Here is a 20620-nt window from a genome sequence, read left to right as displayed (position 1 = left end):
TTCGCACTAGACATATTTAATCAGTGTTTGCAAATTCAGACACAGATGCACTGCATGTACAGAGTACATCCTTATTGGGAAAGGTGCGACATAAATATTAGGTGAAAGGTCTTCCAGTTCATACAGTAAAAAGACTTTTTTTTTTTTTTTACAAAGTAGTAAGACAATTATTCTGCTTTGAAAATAATAATAATAATAATAGAACAAATAAAATACAGACAAGACACAGGAATCAGTATGACTGTAATGCACTGTGTGATTAGCACCATGACTGACATCCAAACTTTTGACACACACACACAAACAAACAGACATGCTCGCGCACACAGGATACAGGGCAGATTTGGTTCAGGTAGGAACGTGTGACATGTGGATGGAAACGGGAGATCCGAGTCTTTTCTGCTGTGACGAAGGAGGGAAAGCTCAAAGATGGCTGACAGTCCATGGAAGTGTACTCTGCGTTTTATGACTGGCAGGTCTGGCCTGCCTCCTGCTGTACCAGCATCTCGTCTTTGCGGAGGGGGAAAGTGTCGATGGTGGTGAATAATTCAGCCGCTGTGATTGGAAACGGGTAGCGTTGTTTGTCTATGCCCTGCTTGTCTACCAGCACCATTTGGAAAGACCTTTGAGGAATCTGGAGCAGTAACCTAAGAAATGCATTCAGTTCAATGAGCAGGAGCGAGCAAAAGTCACACATGCTGAAGTTAACAGAGGTGGGTGTGTTTGCATGTTAGTACCTGAGCTGCAGGGCCAGTCCTGGAGAAAGCAGGTTGTGTCGAATCCGGCCGACTTGTGCCGGGTAAGTCCCGACCAGCTCGATTACTGTCACATGTCTCAAGTCCAGGCCACACTGAGCTTGCTGTTCTCACAGGACACAGACACACAGATCCATCAGTTTTATGTTTTTGATTACGTTCAGCGCCACTCGAAAACAATGCTGTCTCTGTGCATGTGTTTTCCACATGTACGTATGACTACACTGTTTTAGACTGTGACTAATTTGGAGCCAATCTTGGCTCTGTTTCAAGTTAAGAGCTTGATCTGGAATCTCAAATCCGCAGCACACTAGAGAAAGCAGAACTGGGAGACATCGTGTGTCCAACAAGTATACACACTGGATTTTTGTTCATGAAGAGAAGGGGAAATTTTAATCCAGTGGAAACCCCACTCCTGTCCTTATTGCATGAACAGGAATTCAAACAATCCGGCAGGCTGTTGATGTTGCTCAGCAGGTTAAAGTTAACAAAAATAGATTTTAAATGAGACATTTTCCAATAACTGAAAAAAAACAATGTGCCTACAGTGCTGTGCAAAAGTCTTGAGCCACCTCTTAGGTCCAACAATTTATTTAAATGTCCGGGCTTCTTGAAGGACTCCCAAAGCTTTTCTTTGGATGTTTTGTGCCTCTTGTTCCGTTTTCTGTCAAGATGATCCCACACTGCTTCGGTAATCTTGAGATCCGGGCTCTGGGGAGGCCAATCCATGTCTGATAATGTTCTATTGTGTGTGTTTTTTCTATCCAGGTATGATTTTATTGCATTAGCAGGGTTCACTGCCATGCTGAAAAATGAAGCTATTGGCAATCAGACTCTTTCCAGATGGTACTCCTAACTACATGGTGGATTAAAATCTGAAAGCACTTTTTCTGCATTCCTATTTGTCCTTACTTCTCTTTGCTCTTTTCTCAGACGGCTCATTTTTTCTGGTTTTGATTAAGTAATATTGTAGAGTCCTTACCTTCCAATATAATACTCCATGAGGTGACTGCTGCTGTGAATTGGCACTTTGTAAGTAAAACCTAACTGAATAACTGTTGCAAGCATATTAATAAACAATTTATTGTAATATTGATATTTCGACTCATCCATTTATATAAACGCACGAATGCTACAGGATCCCTGCGTACGTGGGTTATACATCTGTGAATGTACAGGGGGATTTTTGTCAGTGTTTCGAATGATGTTCAGGTGATAGAGAACTTGTACAGCACTGCAGTTTGCTACTTATTTAGTATTAATATACTAAGGTAAGTATTAGAACAGTGTCTACACATGTGCTTATCTTGCTATTAAAATGTGAAACTATCTGAGCTAATTATTAGCCCTTTATTTATCCAGGTAAAAAATCTAATTGAGATTAAAATTCTCATTTCCAAGAGACGCCTGACATCATGGCTAATCTGCTATGTTATTATGAAAGCATACAGTTTAGTACATTTACGCTAATTTACAGCTACACTGACACTCCTTTTGCTTTTTAAGTTGTGAAGTTGTGGCACACAACACAGATAGATTTGGACAGACTTCACTGAGCCCTGAGGGGAAAATCTCTCCACAGTTTGCATAAAAACTCATTTCAAGTTAGATCTGCCTACTCCACACAGCCCAAACTTTCTGACAGTTCCTTTGTCTGCTACTGCAGCAAGATGATTTTTAAAGTGTTTGCAGTGAATAAATAACCATACTGATGGGTCAGTTGTGTAATTGTGTAAAATTATCACCATTTTCCCAAATAAGGTGAAAATGAACTGTTTTTTCCTTCACTTTCAAACTAACTGTAGAAACTCCTGATAACCAGTCGACAGACTGCAGGACCGATCAGTCATCTTGTTCACAAACTGACACCGGTTTATCTTTCAGCTGATATCCGAGTCACTTTGAAAGGTCAGGCATTTAAAAACAGCTCTGACTTAATGCTGTCTGATGATGTGGGAAAGCATCCACCCCAGAATAGCCTTATCAGAGCCAGTGTCACTATCATTTATTCACTGCCGTGACATTTCGTGTTCATCACCACAACACCCTCTCTCCTATTTATTTATGTCACCACTTTTACCCACTTAGGTGGCAAATCGGGCGAAAAAACCCCCCACAAACACACTGAGGCTGTCTTTGTGTGCATCATCACAGAGGACGCAAGACGCTCCGGCGTTGACTTCCACCCCTCCATCTCAGTCGACTCACATTCAGCTCATTAACTGAGAGTCGTGCCTCACCTGCAAGTTAGTCATCTGGAAGCGGTAATTATGATTGGCAGCCGTTGGCGCGGAGATAACGAGGAGCCTTCGCTTCTCATAGAACTGGTCCAGCAGCGCAGCAGCCGTACGCACTCCCACGTTGATGTTCATGGCTGTGACGACATTGAACGGACAATTTAAAGTGATGAGACAAGGCGTGACACACACGCTACAAAGAAAAGGGTGCTATTACAACACATTATTTCTGTGAGATGTTTCATCATTGATTGTTTTTGGCTGCTCAGGTGATAAAATCAAATTAATGGCTCACGGTCTTTGACCCTTGTTTTCGATTATAATCCTTACCTTTTAACGGTCCTTTGTGTTTCTGGAGGGTTTTCCTCGTTTTCTGTGCCTCCTATGTTTCCTCTTTCTGCTTTTCATCGTTTGTCTGTGTGTTTGTTTCTGAAAGTCAGTTCCTCCTGTGGCTGTCTCGCCTTTGTTCCTTTCCCTGCCTTCATTATTGTCTTGACTGAGTCCATCCCTGCCTTATCCCTCTCCCTGGTGTGAGCATTTAGTCTGTGTCCTCTGACCCACAGTCCTAACCCTGTTGTTGTCCCATCACCCTCATGTTTTTTAGTCGCTCTTGATTTCTCCAGCTGGCTCACTGCTTTCTTTTAGTCTCTTTGCGATTGGATTTTATTTCTGTATTGATTCTCGTGCCACAATGCGCATCACTTTTTACGTTTGGTAAACAATAAAAGCACTTTTTATATTTATTCTGCGTTCCAGTCTGTCTCTGTAGGTCCAACTTATGAGTTTCATTGGAAATGTGACAGAACCGAGTCGAACACATGACTTTTGTTATTCAACTGTTGCACTTTTTCTGTCTTCTTGAACATTTAATGGAGGACCGTCCAGTATTGATCTGTCCAATCGATCGGTAAGAGGCGCCATATTGTCCTCATTTTGGATTCTCATATAAAACCAGAAAAGGTTACAGGAACTATATGAAAAAAGAAAATGCACTCCAATATCTCTGCATTAAGCAGGATCCCTCTGAGTTTCTGTAGTCAAAAAATGACCTCCACCTCTGTTTTGATTACATTCAATGGTGAAGAAACCCACTTACATAAATATCAGGCCATATAATATTTAACAGGACAGAATTTCGATTTTAAAACGTCATATTGGGCTAATAAGTAAGCAGATTTTGTAAATGAATGCAAACTAAATTCTCTAAAGTCCTTGAGCTCTCTATTGAGTAATGTCCAAGGCTCATGGTTTCAGTTTCTGTGATCATTCACCTTTTCAGACTTCAGGATTCCCTCTCATACTGCAATATTTCTACAATTAATTTAATCATCAGCAATTTCAGCTACTTGTAAAAACTCCCAGCAGGTTACAGGACAACAAAGTGTCTCTCTTACTGACTTGTTGCACGAGCAAGCTTTTTCCTCTGAAGATTTCATCCCAAAAAGCAAAACTAAACAGTGAAAATGAGGCTTTTAGGGAAGCTAGATAAAAGCTAGTGGTATATATATATTTTAATTGCCAATTTAAATTGTATTTTATTATTTTAAGTTGTATCATATCGACAAAAAAACTGATCTATCAGAAGTTTGTCTTTGTCTTTAAAGTCACTGTATATTGAACCTTCTCTTTAATGAAGTAGAGATTCGCTGCATTTCAGCCAGATGGGGGGAAAAAACTGCCAGACAAAGCAGCCAAAATGACGGCAAGACACAAAAACATTTTGACAGCCAAACCATATGAAAAACAGACAAACTGAGTAGAAAAAAAAACCACCTAATGAAAACCACTGCATATGATTCAAATGGTTGGAAGTGAAGCGTTTATACTCACAAAAACATAAAGAGACATAAAACAGAAACCCACTGGAGAAGATGTGAGCAGTGAGATGAAAACTACTTGCATGTGTGTTGGTTGTTACTACAGATTTTGTCTTTTTAATAAATCCTGAAGTACACAATGTCTACTTATAAATACAGGCTAAGCACATGACACAGTGATGGTAAAACGAGTAAGAAAGGTCTATGTCTATGTTTATCCTTCCATTTCTGAATGACTTAAACTAATACAATTATTAAATGAAGATTGTCATGTCTGTACGAGAACAGCTTGTATGGCTTGAACAGGATGCAGTACTTACGTGCACAGGTTGTGTCTGAGCCCGACCAGGTGAGTCCATACTGACACACTCTGGCAGCGCTGCCCCGTAGCTCGGAGCCGCCGGTGCAGGTGAATTCACAGGTGGCTCCGTAGTTGTCTTTGTCACTGTCACACTTCATGTAACCGTTGTCCGGAGGAAAGAGAGGGCTGCAGCGACGCACTGTTCACAAAAAGAGACGGTAAGATTCTGGAGAATTAGCTTTTTACAAGCCTGATTAACTCTTGCCTAATAGATATTTGCCATATTAGTCTGTATCATATGTTCAGACTTGGCTTATGCATAAACCGTTGTGCTAAAGGGGAAAATAAAAGCTGGAGTTGCATTCAGGTAACTGCCACAGTACTGTGCAAAGGTCTTGAGCTGCCCCTAGTTTCTATTTTGCTTCCAAGCAGCCAGTCTTGTCATTTTTTTAAAAAGGGATCTTTGGAGATTACATTTTCAGAAAAACGAATCATTCAAGCATAAATAAGGTACCTTACTCAAGGAATGAACCAGTGTTTAGTCCCCTCATAATAAATTGTATCTTTAGCCACTTTGATATGGCTATTTTATCACCACCAAGGTTTTTAGCAGAACCTCTGGCATATCTAGACATGAAAAAAAAATCTGAGGAAACTAGACAAGAAGAATAAGCAGTCCTAAAAAATGCTATCTACAGCAGATAGACATTATGGGCATTAAAATTCAAGCAAAGATCTGAAACAGAACCAGAGAGATGGATGTATGTAGGTGGATATATACTGTATTTCCATATATTTTTGCACATGTTTATTTTTGCAATAAATCACTGCACTTATTTTGCATTATACTGCAAGACTTTTGCACACATATTCTGTATGTACCGTACATCTGTTCTGTCTTGATCTAACACGTTTAACACGCATCCTAGCAAATATTGCATTGCATAATGTTAGTCTACCAATTAAATATATATTTCTATAATCTTTGGAGACTTCTTGGAGATAACCCCCTGAAAAAGTGTGTGACCAAAAACCCTGTTCCAGACAAACGATCAAAATCTTATCCTCTGCTTTTAGAGGCTCACCTCGCACTCTGACAGTGAAGCGGCAGGACCCTTTGTTCCCAGCCCGATCAAACACAGTGTAAGACATTTTATGGAGCCCCTCTGGGAAGTTGGATTTTGAGGGCTTTCCTTTAAGGATAACACTGGGGGGGGGAAACAAAAAACACATTCTCAGTTTTAATCTTTCAACTTGCTCTTGGGGGCTTAACAAGGAAGCAGAAAAGCAACTGACTCTGTGAGGATGCCGTCTGCAGTGTCAACACCCTCTGGTGTGTCCCAAGTCACCCTCGCTGTCAGCTTTCCAGGTTCTGCCCACTTATCCTTCACATTTGGACACTTGATTTTTGGAGGATCAATATCTACAGGAAATTAAAAAAACAAACAAAAAAACTTGTCAAATCTTGTCATCACTGTAACTCTTGCAACATAAAGTTATACGGTGCATCCTCCTAAACCAAATCTAGCCTAGATGAAAGACATGCTTGAAGTACATGAAAGCCATCTAAAAAATCTTTTAAAGCAATACAAAAAGTAGGATGACTGCAGAGACAAAGATGAATCTTGTGAGGAAAGTGTCCTCACAGATTCAGGTGATGACACTGTCACTGGCTTTAGTTCTGTGACACTATGACACTATGTACAGGTCACAAAGCTGAAAGCCATTTTTAGTTCAGATTGGCGCAAAGAAATGAAACACATTACACACTGGTGACGGTCAAAGTCTGCGTATGTGTCTCTGAGTATAACACACAGAGTTCTAACTTCGCCAAACACTGTATCAGGACAAATAGTAATAGAGATGTATAAGTGAGAGCTGGAGCTGACGGTGTGCCTCTGGCAGCTAATTACTTGTTAGCAGCTTAGAGGCTTCAGTCCTCTGTGGGAGATCAAACTGTACACAAAAGAACAACAACAACAACAACAACAATGCAAACAGTCTTACCAACACAGCTGGGCACTCCTGCACTCCACACCGCGTTGTAGCGGCACGTTGCCGTCTTCTGGCCCTTCAGAGTGAATCCGGGTGAGCAGAAGAACTCACAGCGAGAGTTGAAGTAAGAGCCGTCTGAGCACTTGTAGCCACCATTAATGGGCATATCCAGCTTAGGACAACGGATCTCTGAAAGCAGGGTGAGCTCATTGTCATTGTGGTGCTTGCATGAGGGTTTCATTGCAACAGATGCATTTAAATACTTATACACACACACACTCATGTCTCAGGAGGTGGCAAAGCCTTCAGCTGCCAGACTCCTCTCCTATGGAACGAGCTCCCAGATCAGACTCAGGATGTAGACGCTCTTTCCACAGTTAATGTTTGGTTTGAAACTTTGCTTCTGCTGCAGGTTTTTGATCCACAAACTTCTTTTGAGTCTGGTTCTCCTGGTTAATGTCTTCCTGTTAAAAAAGGGAGTTTTTTCTCCTAACTGTCACTCACATTGTAGCATCTTTACCTTACAGCGTTGAGTACACTGAACTTGTGAATTGGACCAGTATAAATTAAACTGAACCGAGTTGCTGACGTTTGCATGCATATGCAAATTCCTAAGGAGACAAGTGGCACACAAAAGTATAAAAAAAAAAAATCCAACAAACTACATCCCCTAAAGAAGACTGTGATATGTGGTTCAAAGCATATAAAATTTCTACTTCTAGAATCAGGAATGAGCTCTAATCACGCAGGAATCACTTTGACGTGATGCTTTAATGTGCAGCTACAAGCTATCTGGCTGCACTCAGAAACAAAATCTCTCTAGAACAGTCAGTACGGTCTCATTTGCTAAATTTGGGCCGTCCACAAAGCGTGCCTGTGGTCATTTTGGATGACGGCTCTGTTAATAAGATTTGAAGGCTTATAGACAGCTTTGGTTTCTGCAGTTTTTCTGCTGATTGGCAGCTCTGTGGAAGGTTCTGGCTCCAAACAGCGGCATCTCTGGGTTCCCAGTTTGATGATATCCCACCTCCCTTCATCCATTTTGATAAGCATGGCTATAATGCGTGTGTTGAATACATGCATGCATTTAAACAGTAAGAAACACAATGTGTGCGCATGTTCAAGTGGACTTTCTCACCTCGGCAGGCGTAGTTAGAGGACCAGTGTTTGCTCGCCATGCACACCACCTCTGAGCTCTGAGCTTCATATCCCTGCTTGCAGCGGATTTTACACCGTGTCCCCATCACGTTCCTGTAGTGCTCTCCTCTGGGTGTGCGACAGCTCACGTCACCATGTTTAATTTTAATGGGTGCGCACCACGGGGTTCCTAAAAAACAGCAGAACGAGGCACTGACCTTTTCTTCATCGTTTTATCTCATGTCTTTATGGTGTGGCCTTGAGTGACAGACGCTCAGTAACAAGCACTTACCTGTGATCATAGAAGCTTAGAGAGAGACTTCCACTGCCAGAGTGAAAGAACAAAAACCCACCCATCACCTTGAGTACAGGCAGATACAGTGGATTTCTTATTACCTTTTCAGTGACTTCCATTATCCAACAGTCTCATGAGGCAAAGGAGATAGTCTCACTCGAGTAAAAGACTGATAATAATGTGTGTAGAGAGCACTTAAGTTTTTGTGTGTGCGCGTGGTTTCAGAGCGTGAAAGGCACCACACCAAATACAGTCTTTATTAAGAATGCAGCTCTTTTTTATCCTTATCCTTAACTGATTTAGGAATCAAAGTTTATGGTACCCTGGATCCATTATCATCTTTCCCTGATTAGGACTGTTCCTGATGCTGATAAGGATGACCAGGGAAAGTTAAAGTCTCGAAAAATAGTGCCTTAATTAAAGGAAGAGTTTGACTTTCTTGGAGATCTTAGAGAAGACAGTTAAGAAGTCTATTTCAGGTTTTCATATGGAGCTACAGTACTGTGCAAAAGTCTTGAGCCAACTATTATTTCTTTGTATTATGTTTCAAAAGCAGTCTTGAGCAATTTGTCTTTGAACACTGGCTGCTTTTTCACTCATTTTCAGTCCAGTCCTTATACCTGACCATTTCAGATGTATGTTTGTTTGTTTGTTTGTTTGTTTGTTTTGTTAAGCCACTTAAGACTGACCTATAAATTATTCAAACATACAAAGGGCACCAAAAGCAAGGAATGAACCGGTGCTGTGTCTACACATAACAGACAACTTAGCAAAACCATTTTTTTGTTTCTTTAGGCACTTTGTTAATAGCAGCCTGTCATAAAAACACATAATTTGTTTCCATTTCTTTGGTTGAATTGACAAGAAATGCCAAAGATAGCACATCTTGACAGGCATAAAATAGTAATTTTGTCCCAAGAACGTGACTCGCAAAGAGCTATTAGCTGAAAACTTGGCATATTTCTAGGCACTGTGTGCAGTGTGTCCTTAAAGACAGTAAGGACCCAGTGCACATGGTGTGAAGGAAAAAATAAGGAAGTGGCAAAACAATCTACAGCAGATGAACTGTATCTGAAAGTCATGTCCTGAAGAACTAGGAGAAAATACAGCAAAAACCTGTGGGAAAAACATCAGGTAAGTGAGTCGTGACTGGTCCTTTGGGCCAAAGTTGAATCATCATCAAAATGTACAGAGGAGGTCAGGAGAGAGGTACAGCAGTGAATGTCTACATCTGTAAAACTATGGCGTTATTTTTGTGCCACTATTCTGAGCGCACGTAAAAATAAATTGCAGGTACAAGTGTTGCATTTTGAGGAGAAATTTATTATTGAGCAAAGAAAAGCTAAATTTGAGTGAACAAAATTCATTGCTGCGTGCAAAAAATGTATTTCAGTGTTTGCTATTATCCATACACACGCACACAATAGCAGCCCCTGTCGCTCAGTTTTTGCACTTGCGCTCGCTCGCGATGTGTTGCTCGCGCTCTCAACATTTCGGAGCAGCATTTTGGCAGTCGTGTTGGAGATCGTGTCTGTCTTATTTATCAGTCATGTATTGGCCTCCCCAATACATGACTGGAGCTCAATGGCAGTGTGGGATTATCTAGACTGAAAACAGAACAAAAGGCAGCCAACATCCAAATAAGAGCTTTGAATGTCCTTCAAGAAGAAAGTATATCTAAGTGATTTCAGGCTGTGCTGAAGAATAAAGGTGGTCGTACCAAATATCGATTTTTAAACTTGTTTGAATTGTACAAACTCAGTTTTTGCCTCATATATTTTCCATGTATGTTTACATATGTTTCAATCATTCATTACATCCATTTTCCATTTTTCTAGCAAAGTATAAGGAATTGAGGAATTACTACTACAAGACTTTTTGCACAGTGCTGCACTTTCAGTGACTCCGCATAAGCTAAACTCTGCAGACTGAATTCAGTGTTCACTTCTGATAGATTCGTTTATTAAAGAGACTGAATCAATCTTCTAATCTTCTCAACAAACTTAAAGTAAGAAAGAAAGTATTTCTTTAAAAAAAAAAAATCAAACTATTCCTTTGAGATCTTTGCTTGAAATTGCACATTTCAACTCGCTTCCTCACAGAGTGGATAGCTGCCCATCTCTGTGATGCTTGTGTAAAATTTCTTGAATGTTGCCAAATTTAAGGGGCCACAAGGTTCTTATTCCAATACAGGAAAATCAAAATCTGCAGTTTATTTCCTGCTGGCTCTAGTTGAACATTGAGCCTGCAGACCACCACAAACACACAGAGGAGAATACACACAAGCTCAGGCTTACTTCCAGGTGGAGTCAAAATGAGTTTTCATTACACAGCAAACCACCCTTGCTCCTTCTCTCTGTGCTGGTGTGTGTGTTGGCAAAACTTCCACAGCCAACGAGTAAGAGAAAATATTATATCTGAGCTTTTACACGAGGGGAGAGTGCGGTTTGGCCGGGATGATAATGTTCCGTGTCTAACTGACCCTAGATTTAAAATGGGAAGCTACTTTGACGTAACAGTGTCAGTTTACAAAACTGGCTGAATGAGCTGGTGTTGAATTAATGGAGGAACTGAAATGAGTTCAGCTATTTTTGTTCAAGCTAAACAATTTTTTAGTATTTTATCGAAAATTTTATCCTGTGAAATTCTTGCCTCAATTTAAACTTGGGTGTATACACTATCTGACCACTTCATTAGGTACACATTGCTGTGTATTCGGCCTTCAGAATTACTTTAATTCTTCATGGCAGAGATTCAACAAGGTGCTGGAGACATTCCTCAGAGATTTTGATCCATATTGACATGATAGCCTCACACATGCATGATGAGAATCTCCCATTCTACCACATCCCAAAGCTGCTCTTTTGGTTTGTGGAGGCCATTTGAGTAGTAGTTACGCCACCAACAGTAGCATGAACCACTGATACATTACAGGATGGATCCATGCTTCCGTGTGGCTTACACCATCTGAATGTTACAACAGAAATTGAGACTCATCAGACCAGGCAACATTTTTTCAATCCGCTTCCTGTTTTCTGAGAGGAATGGCATCTTCTGCTGCTGTAGCCCAGCTGCTCTTATGCATGCCTTATTTATGATGAGTGGTTTCCATTTTTGCCCAGGAAACTGAATATTTTCTCTTTTTTCGATCACTCTCTGTAAACCCTAGAGATGGTTGTCTAGAGAAAAGCCCAGTAGATCATCAGTTTCTGAAATCTTCAACAATACCCAACAACCACGCTACATTTAAAGTCACTTAAATCCCTTTTCTTCCCCATTCAGATGCTCAGTTTGAACTTCAGGGGGTCATGTTTACCATGTTTAGATTCACTGAGTTCCACCCATATGATTGCATTATTGCACAGCTGAATAGGTGTATCTAACAAAGTGGCTGGTGAGTGTACTTTCTTAACTATAGTGCATTAATTGTCTACTTCTAATGTAAAAACGTCTTGAATTCAAATGCGAGTTAAGTTTAAACTGATCCTGTATGTCTGCGTGCATGCTGTGGCAGTGACAAACCAAGTGTCGTTACCTCTATAGGTATGAGAATACCAGTCCTCGTCGTCTCCGTAGGCGTACCGTCCTGACCCTGGGGGTAAAAGAAAGCAAGAAAAAAGCAACTAATACAATGAAGAGCTACGTTTATGTTGGGCAATGTTTGAAAGCTTTGTCCTGAGCTGACCTGCAGGGCTTTTATCCGCCCTGCAAAACAGCACCAAGAACAGCCTAAAAGTATTGCTCAACTTCATCTAATCCAGATACCACGGGTGGGAGTAATCAGAATCCACTGGACAGAACACATGCAAGAAGAATAAGTAAGTCCCAAAAGATCTCTGTTTTCCAGTTGGCTTGGAAAAACGAATCTTTTTAACACAGGGATACACTCTGTGATCCTCATTTGAAACGTTTTGTTACAAAACAGCTCCTAAACATATACCCACCATAGCCATCGATATTGTGTCATCTTTAGCAGTGACACATTACTGAGAAAACATGAAAAAAAAAGCTGAAATGTGACACATCATTGAGAGGCACTCACAGCCAACCTGTGAGGAGCCAGGGGGATTCATCTAGGAAAGAGGATGAAGGGATAGGGAAGATAGAGCAGGCCTGGAGCTAATAAAGCTGAGAGGAAATGAGTAAGGATGGGGTTAAAGAAGCAGGAATAAAACTGGCTCAGAGACGTTATGAAGCCCGGCGTGAATGTGTTCTCTGTTCAGGGTCCACAAAGGAGGAGTGTTCAGACCTCCTTCAGCACCGTATATCGGCCACATGTCAGTCAATGAGCCCAAGATAAAAATCACCAGTAGCTACCACTCCTTCTTCCTCAGCGTGGTTTTTCTGTCAGTCTAACAAATGCTGTCTGGGCGAAAATGCTGCAAGTCATATAGCACACAGTTACACACATGCACACACACAACAAGCTTTGAGGTTTCAGCATTCAGATCACACAGCATCGACTGCACAGAGCAAACCCACATACTGAGTGAGTCAGATTTAGCTGTCTAATGGGAAAACTTAAGTGTCTGCTTCTTAATGGGGCGAGGGAGGGAGGAAAGAAAGTTATGGAAAACCAATTACAGGTGTGTCTGTGTGTCTCTGTGTGTGTGTTTCAGCATTATAGTGAACACTAGTTAGAACCACATACACCGTCAAAGTTATCAGCTCTGAAGGAATTTGCAGCAACTGCAAACAAACAGGATGTGATCATTTACACTGTGATGCAACTGGCACTCATAACCCTATTTTTGTGCTTTTTATGGGTAGACTTAAAGATACGTTCATTTATAGAGAATTTGAAGGACTTGTGCATTTGTTAACGTTATCTAACTGATTAGAACCTCGCTGTTTACTAGATTACTAGTTCAGTTTGCAAGACATGCAAAAAACGTGTTTTTACGACTATCAGTTAAAATGTAATTGCTGTGAATCAAAAGGCAGGAAAAGCAGTGCATTTGACACCGTTGCTAGAGCTGTGTTTACAAAAAGAAATAAAAATCATCACTGGATCCTTTTTCACTTTTACTGTGGAGTAATGTACCAAGATGGAGCAGTTACAGTGAGAAATTGCTTGCACTTTGCATAACAAGAAATCTGCTAATTAAATATTGGGAAAAAAGCAATTATTCACAGACTTATTTATTAAAACAGGTTGTTTTTTCACCAGTTACTAGAAAAGTAGCTGCCTAAGGGGTGCCAGGAGAAAGCCTCTTCTCTAAAAAGAACATGGCAGCACAGCTTAGTTTTGTAAAGCTGCACAAAGAAAAAGACTTCTGGAACAGTGTCAGCTGGACTGTTAAGACCAAAGTTAAGATGTTTGGCCTTAATCCACTGAGCCACGTTTAGTGGATCCATCCACGCGTTTGTGTTGTTTATGCCAAACTCTGATCCATGCAGAGCTGAGTGATTCCCTTTGGGTTTCCTAACACACATAAACAGGCTTTAATACAATAATCTTACTCATCTTTAACACCTTTTTTTAAAAAATTGAGTTCCCATTCCTTCTGCAGTTTTAACATTAGTGAGCTAATTTATTCAGTCACCCTTTATCTTCCTGAGTTTTACTTCATTTAATCCATTTTGTTCTAAATTGTGTTTTTTGGTAACTGCAGTGTGAGAGTTTCAAAGCTTGTGACATAAATAAAGTGCATTCTATCGTATTCTATAAAAATGTGATCACTGTTTTACAGCCACTCATTTTTCACTGGCTGCATGTTATCAGAATGGGTCAGTGTGTCTGACATGATCACTGAAGTTGTTGTAATAACACAGTTTGCCTTACTAAAACCACAGACAATATAAAAGATAGATGTAGCTTCATAGTCGGAAAAGTGAAGCCACGAAGTGCCTTAAATTTGCATTCTTTATGTGGCCACCAGGGGGCAGTGCTTGTGGCTGCAAAAATGCTCCCTGTCCTATTGAACTGTGTGAACTTTTCTGCTGAGTTTATGGACCCAGTTGCTAATTTTGGTTCATACTGAATTAAAAAATAATGTCTCCTTTCTAAATCTTGGTCATTCTATATTTTAGAAATGAGGATAATCTTGGGTATGTTCATTGGCTAATGATATGTGATTGGCAAGGTGTTAGCAAGTGAGCATGCAGTTTCACAGTCATCCCGTCTCTGGACACAGGAGGGTAATGAGACACAGGTGAAACCAATAAGGACACAAGTGAAAGAAAAGCTAAAGACAAATGTGTATCTGAACTTTTACAGGAAATACCAGGAAAGGCTGGGAAACTTAAAACAAATGGATAAAATAACCTAAATAACTAAGAGGATGAAAATAAGTTAAAAGCTTCACAATAATCCAAAAACAACTAACAAATCATAAAAACAATGAGACCATGACAAGTCATGCACATCACTACTTTTCATAAGCTTAAGGTAAAAAAAAAACCCATTTGCCTCACTGTGTAACTTATAACTCCTTATCATTCACAACTAAAACAGCCAACATGTGTAATAAAGATCAATAAAACAAACAGAAATGCTCCTCTCAGTATAAAAAAACGCTTTATGTAACACTTTTGTAGCTTGGTGTTACCCAAGAGTGTGTTATGGTGTTTCTCATTCACCCATTCAGAAACACTCACACACCAAGGTGGTCACCTGCCATCAGGAGCGACCTTGGTTTAGGAACAGCCTCAGTCTAAGGACACCTCACCAAAAGCTGCATCTTTCAGCTATATTGGCTAAAAGAATAATAATTTTCTTTAAAATGGGATCAGATACAAAATCCATGATGAATGATAATCTCACCACCAGGAGAGATACAACAGCCATAAATCTTAGTCGAGCCGATCAATAGCCTCTCCCCAAACTCAATTATTAATCTCTGTATAATTAAATAAGATGAAACGCTGTTGTGCCACACTGGCCTGCAGGGAACAAATAGTTAACCCTTCCCACTCTCTAAAAATGCTTAGCACACATGTAACTTATTCATCCACTTTGTTTACACGTTGCAGAAACCAATTTGGGTCTTGGCTCTGTAATAAACAAAAGCAACTAAACAAAAGCATTGGAGCTCAGATATTCATCTTCAAAGAACAAATAACTTTTTCTTATATTGTTTACTTTTGGAGTAGACATCTTTTTTTATCTTTAGACAAACAAGCAGCCATGAAGGACGGAGGGCACACAAGGATGCTCAGAGCAGCGTGAACTCTCCCATCACTGATGTCTCCATCTGCAGCTCTCAACAGCTGCTGATACCTTTCTCACCCATAGGTGGGACAGATTTGATTGGATCACAGCAGCTACGCAGCTGGAATAAATGGACTGGGTCTGGTTTGTGCTTGTTGATGAGAGAGCTCCACATTCAAAGGATTTCAAAACAGGGATTGAGCGATCTGAGACTTTCCTTCATTTATATTTAACGAATCTGTCAACGCGATGAGGAGGGGATCGGCAGCCAGCATCATCTTCCTGTCCATCTCCCTTACTTCAAAGGAGTTGTCAGTGTTAACAGTGCAGGAACGGCAGGAGCTTGCCTTCCTGAGAAACCTCTGGGAGTGAATATGCTTTAAATTACAGAGCCTGATTCTCCAATTAGCTGTTCTCTGCAGGCCTGTAATACAAACCGTCATTATGTGGAAGAAGCTCTTTTCCGGTAAATGTGGAATCGTGGCTGCAGGCTACTAGAGGGGAAGAATAATAAATAAAATGCGCTGTCATTTCTGTAGAACTCAATTCAAAACGCCACGATTACAAACTTACATAATTCCCTTTTTTCTGCACTAATGACTTGTGTCTCACTTACACTCACGTCTGCTTTGCTTTTCTCATTACATCAGCAGTTTCTGACCCTGAGGAGCAAACTGCTCCGGGTTTCATCTCCATTACCTTACATAGAGGTACAGTGTCACACCCTACAACCCACCACAGCGAGTGAAAACCTATTAAGGAAAGTAAACTCGCCTAAGTGCTCTCAACTGATGACGCCTTGATGCATCTGGTTTGCGTGTCTCGTGTAAAAGCAAATACTTATATCCAGTAAAACCTCTGTAGGTACTAGCCAAGCAGGATGAAGCACTTCATCACCTGAGAGATACAAAATAACTACAAGCTGTTGGCAGCTGAGGTGTTTGACTCATTCAGTTAGTGTTCACCAGGTTCACTGCTAGAAACCAATCATTCCACACCGGGTCTTTATTTAGCATCTGTTTGTCCATTCGTAAAGCAGAGACAATCAATATTTCTGCATCAACAATGGGCCGGATGGACCCCAGGAAGGATAGTGAACACTAAGGGGAGATGTGGGGAACACTGCAGTTTCTCCTGTTTTAGTGTTTCAGTTCACTCAACATTTTCAGAGGAAGGCAACAATTTTTAGAGAAACATTTGATCAGCACCACACAGACACATGCCATTCAAATGGATGTATGCATCATGTATTTTCAGGATTCACAGTCCAAAATAATCTGCATTTATCTTAAAGTAACCATTGTTGCAGCCCTTCATTTCATCCACCTTCTCAGACAAGCGGTTGTCCCTCATAAACAGCAGAGCGATAGACCCATACATCGATATCCGGTGATTTAAAAATATAACAGAGTGATATTTAGACACACGAAACAGATTTCTCTAAAATTTCTCAAACATGTGTTTCTCTCGTCACTTCTTTACTCTTGATTTTAGGTTATTGGCTGTTATAAATGCTGATGCCATTATACTGACAAACAGCTAATACTGGCTCATATATCAGTCCAGCCAGTATTGCTCGGATTCTAATAACCACCAGGCTTGGATATCAGTTTAGTGGGAGAACTGTGTTCCTGAGATGACCTCATGAAAAGTTCGTGAGAGTTTGCAGACAAGACGGCATCTTCAGGGCAAACTATACTGACCACTGCGATCTGCTAGCAACGAAAGCAATCAAAAAGAGGTTTTTGTTGCAGCATCTTTGCAACCAATTTCACAGCCAAGAACCACTCAGGCACACTTCACCTTAGCGACTGGAGGTAGCCAAGGGCCCGTCTCACACTGCTTATTAACTTATAGATTGAACTTATTGAGTTCACTCTATTAATCCTTACAAATATGGTTTTAGTACATCATGGCCACAAGTGAATAATGAAGACTTCATTGAACATTTTGTAAATCCTCCTGCTGCTTTCTCTTTCAGCCACATGCAAACGCCTCTAATAACACTTCAGTCTAAAACTAGCTACCCATTAACCAGAAAGGCATTTGGAAAGTGCATCCTTCACCAAGGTCAATATCCCTGTATTGCAATGAAGAACGTGAACCAGATCCACCCTCAACTCAAATATTGTGGATCCTGGATGGTAAATTTAAGAAAATTCTAAAAAGCTCTAGCACTGACTGAGGAATTACTAGAGAGTTCTTGGTCTGGTCCTTGTGCATTGCTTTGTAATTATGCAGGTTGCTTTCAAGCAGACTTCCTCGATGATGGTACTTGCTGGCATTTCCTCAAACTACTCCCTTCATGAGGTGTATGACCCACATCAGTAAAACATACCCTCATGGAAAATGTGATCTGGCTGTGATTGAGTGACTACATGGCCGTACAAGTAAGCCCCCCCACACACACACACACAAAAAAAAAAGAGCCCGAAAGGAGCAAAAGCAACTGCACATCTCTAGATTTGACTCTGGTGCACTGCCAAACAACCCTGGCCATGCCTAACTAATAAAAGGCTTACTAACCAAAAGAAAAAAACACAAACAGAGCCCAGTAAAATAAACTCCTCATAATAGATACTGGCGCATACACAAGAACAGACCAAAGTCCTGACTGTCGGCTCAATGAGCAGTTTTTAGTGTGTCAGTATGAATCTGCTCCACAGCTTGTGTTCATGTTTCAGCCTGTATGATCATACAGCAGCGGTGAGCCACTCTCAAACCATCTACAGGCACACAGCCACTGCAACTGGCTGCACAAGCTGGGACACACACACACACGCACGCACACACAACACTTCATCCGGACGTATGCTTTGAAGTCATTCAGCTTCTCGCTGGAGGCTACAGGCTTTATGTTTCTGGATCTTGCACATCAACGGTGATTAGTTGCATTATGGAGTGACTGCTGTGTTGGACAACGTCTTGTTTCATTCATCCAAAGAAAAGCAGTTATTTTCCATGAAGGAACAGTGATAGAAAAGTTAACAGGGGCAGTAAACTCTTTGGAACTATATTAGAACAGAAACTCTTTCGTGTTAAGTAGTGTAAATAACTCCAAACACCCAAAGCCAAAATATGTGAAGGCCCTTTGTTTATTTTTATTCAAAGCTCTTAGTTATTGAGGTCTTTTCAGCCTCTTAGCGCGGTATCAAAGATTAAGAGGTGGAGGCATGAAGAAGCGAAAATTAAACTTTGAGCGCAGATCAGCTGCGGGCCTGTGATTAGTGCCACCGACCGAGCTGTGCGCACAGAAACGTCCCCCACATGCACACTGCACTCCCCCCGCTCTCCACCCCCTCCACGTAAACACAGCCGCGGTTCACCAAACACCAGCAGCAGGGAGGACGAGAAACCTCAAACTCAGTTCAACTTACAGTCATCTCTAAGCCCCAAGCGCATAATTTAACTACACTTACCCTTCCACCAAGCCACTGGCACCGCCAGAGTCTGTCCATGTGGACTCTCTCTCAAGATAAGCTGCTCTACCATTTGATATTTCTTCTTTTCAGCACGGTTAAAAACGTCCGGAAGATGAATGAGAGGCTGTAAGTTGCTGTTTACCTTCATACCCGGAGCAGAAGCAGAGCTGGACAAACAGGAGCAGCAGCGGCCACATGTCCATGTCGGGACGCGGGACGGACGTTCCTCAACATGTGAAGGGGAGCCTGCAGGAAAGCTTCAGTGCATTCCTTCTTTCTAAAGGCCCGCCTCTTGCTCCAGAAACAAGGGAGGATTCTCTCCACACAGCCTGGCCCGACCACCGGCATGAGGGAGCCAGACAGGGAGGACAGTGCCAGGCTCAAGGCTAAACTGTGACCCAAGTGCATCAAATCAGCCCATTTTATTTTTATTCCTTTAACTTGTTTATTTACTGATATACTTTGTGTATTTTACTCAAGTGACTACTGTGCATATATTTATTTTATCTATCTTTAAAATACACGAAAAACTATCAGTTGTATAGATAGCTAAGTTTATTTGGCCCCTTAACGACATTTGATTGGAGCATTTTCCCTACACCAACATGGATACAACACATGCACATTTCATTGTGTGTTGCTCATATTTAGGTGATGGCTTGAGGAGCAAAATAAAGTTATAAAGTGGTGGATAGGTTTTATTTTGAGACTGAAGCCCGACACAATGTATAAGTCACAATATTTTGGTTTACCTGCAAATGTTCTGTCATCATGTTTGCCTCTCCACGTTTTGGTGCCCCTTGTAAGGTGTGAGGATTGGTCCAAATACCGATGGTATTGGATCAACACTAGCACGATACTTGATTTTGATCCTCTAAGTTCAGTAATTAATATATATTATTTTATTTATTTATTTTTTAAATAGTTTTATAGCTCATCTGCAACCCAGGTCTCTACAAAAAAGAAAGCATAAATTTGCAGTATCCCATCCCACCACTTTATTGGTGAAATAAGATTTAATGTCACCCCTGCACATTTCACACTTTTACAGCTTCGCTGCATCTCAGAAAAGTAAGTAAATGAGTACAGTTTTGTGCTATGTGCTATGCAGCACATTTCAAGACAAATATCACAAAGTGCTTCACAACAAAATACTAAAAACATGGAGTCCAAAAAAGTTACCTGCAAGCAACATTTTCAGCTCCTTTTTAAAAGAGACCACAGAACTCGGCTCAGTGGGAGAGAGTTTCAGAGTGTGTTGCAATAGCACTTTGTACAGAGTTTCAACATCTTTAACAGATTTTAGATTTCAGCCTAGTTTAAAATCAGATGGACACTTTTCAAAAGTGACAAGTATCAGCCAGTTGTACAACCAGTTTGTAATTCCAGTGAATCTTTTTAAAGTTTTTCCAGAAAAAATCATAAATCTTCAGAAAACTCAGAGCCTTTCTTGCCTTTTTTTAGCAAGTTGATTTAAAATGAAGATAAAAGTAGCCTCGCAGCAGTGT

The 20620-nt window shown here is 40.7% G+C and overlaps 1 protein-coding gene across 3 annotated transcripts; it reads right to left on the bottom strand.

Annotated features, from left to right (window-relative positions):
- Positions 1–19404, bottom strand: srpx (sushi-repeat containing protein X-linked). 3 transcript variants are annotated; one of them, XM_085249368.1, is made up of 10 exons: positions 19255–19404; positions 12073–12129; positions 8244–8432; positions 7118–7294; positions 6407–6533; positions 6196–6317; positions 5130–5309; positions 2996–3129; positions 738–859; positions 1–647 (listed from the first exon to the last, which is right to left on the bottom strand). In XM_085249368.1, exons 1-10 carry the CDS (start codon positions 19313–19315, stop codon positions 464–466), a joined length of 1353 nt encoding a protein of 450 aa, XP_085105494.1. In that variant the 5' UTR covers positions 19316–19404; the 3' UTR covers positions 1–463. The 3 variants fall into 3 exon arrangements, with proteins under 3 accessions (XP_085105494.1, XP_085105493.1, XP_085105495.1); XM_085249367.1 differs by lacking the exon at positions 19255–19404 and adding an exon at positions 19110–19199; XM_085249369.1 differs by lacking the exon at positions 12073–12129 and having other exon boundaries at positions 19255–19391.
- Positions 19405–20620: the final 1216 nt, after the last annotated feature.

Source organism: Mchenga conophoros, linkage group LG16, assembly GCF_057382185.1.
Source record: "Mchenga conophoros isolate Kocher_MC1m ecotype Shallow Benthic linkage group LG16, M_conophoros_male_GT1.1, whole genome shotgun sequence".
NCBI lineage: Eukaryota > Metazoa > Chordata > Actinopteri > Cichliformes > Cichlidae > Mchenga > Mchenga conophoros.
This window is presented reverse-complemented; position numbering and strand designations above follow the sequence as displayed.

Coding starts and splice junctions, on each gene's coding strand:
- srpx (XM_085249367.1), bottom strand. CDS start 19,182: ATGGTAGAGCAGCTTATCTTGAGAGAGAGTCCACATGGACAGACTCTG. Junction 8,433..12,072: donor GTATTCTCATACCTATAGAG/GTAACGACACTT, acceptor GCTGTTTTTTAG/GAACCCCGTGGTGCGCACCC. Junction 5,310..6,195: donor CTTCACTGTCAGAGTGCGAG/GTGAGCCTCTAA, acceptor TTTTGTGAACAG/TGCGTCGCTGCAGCCCTCTC.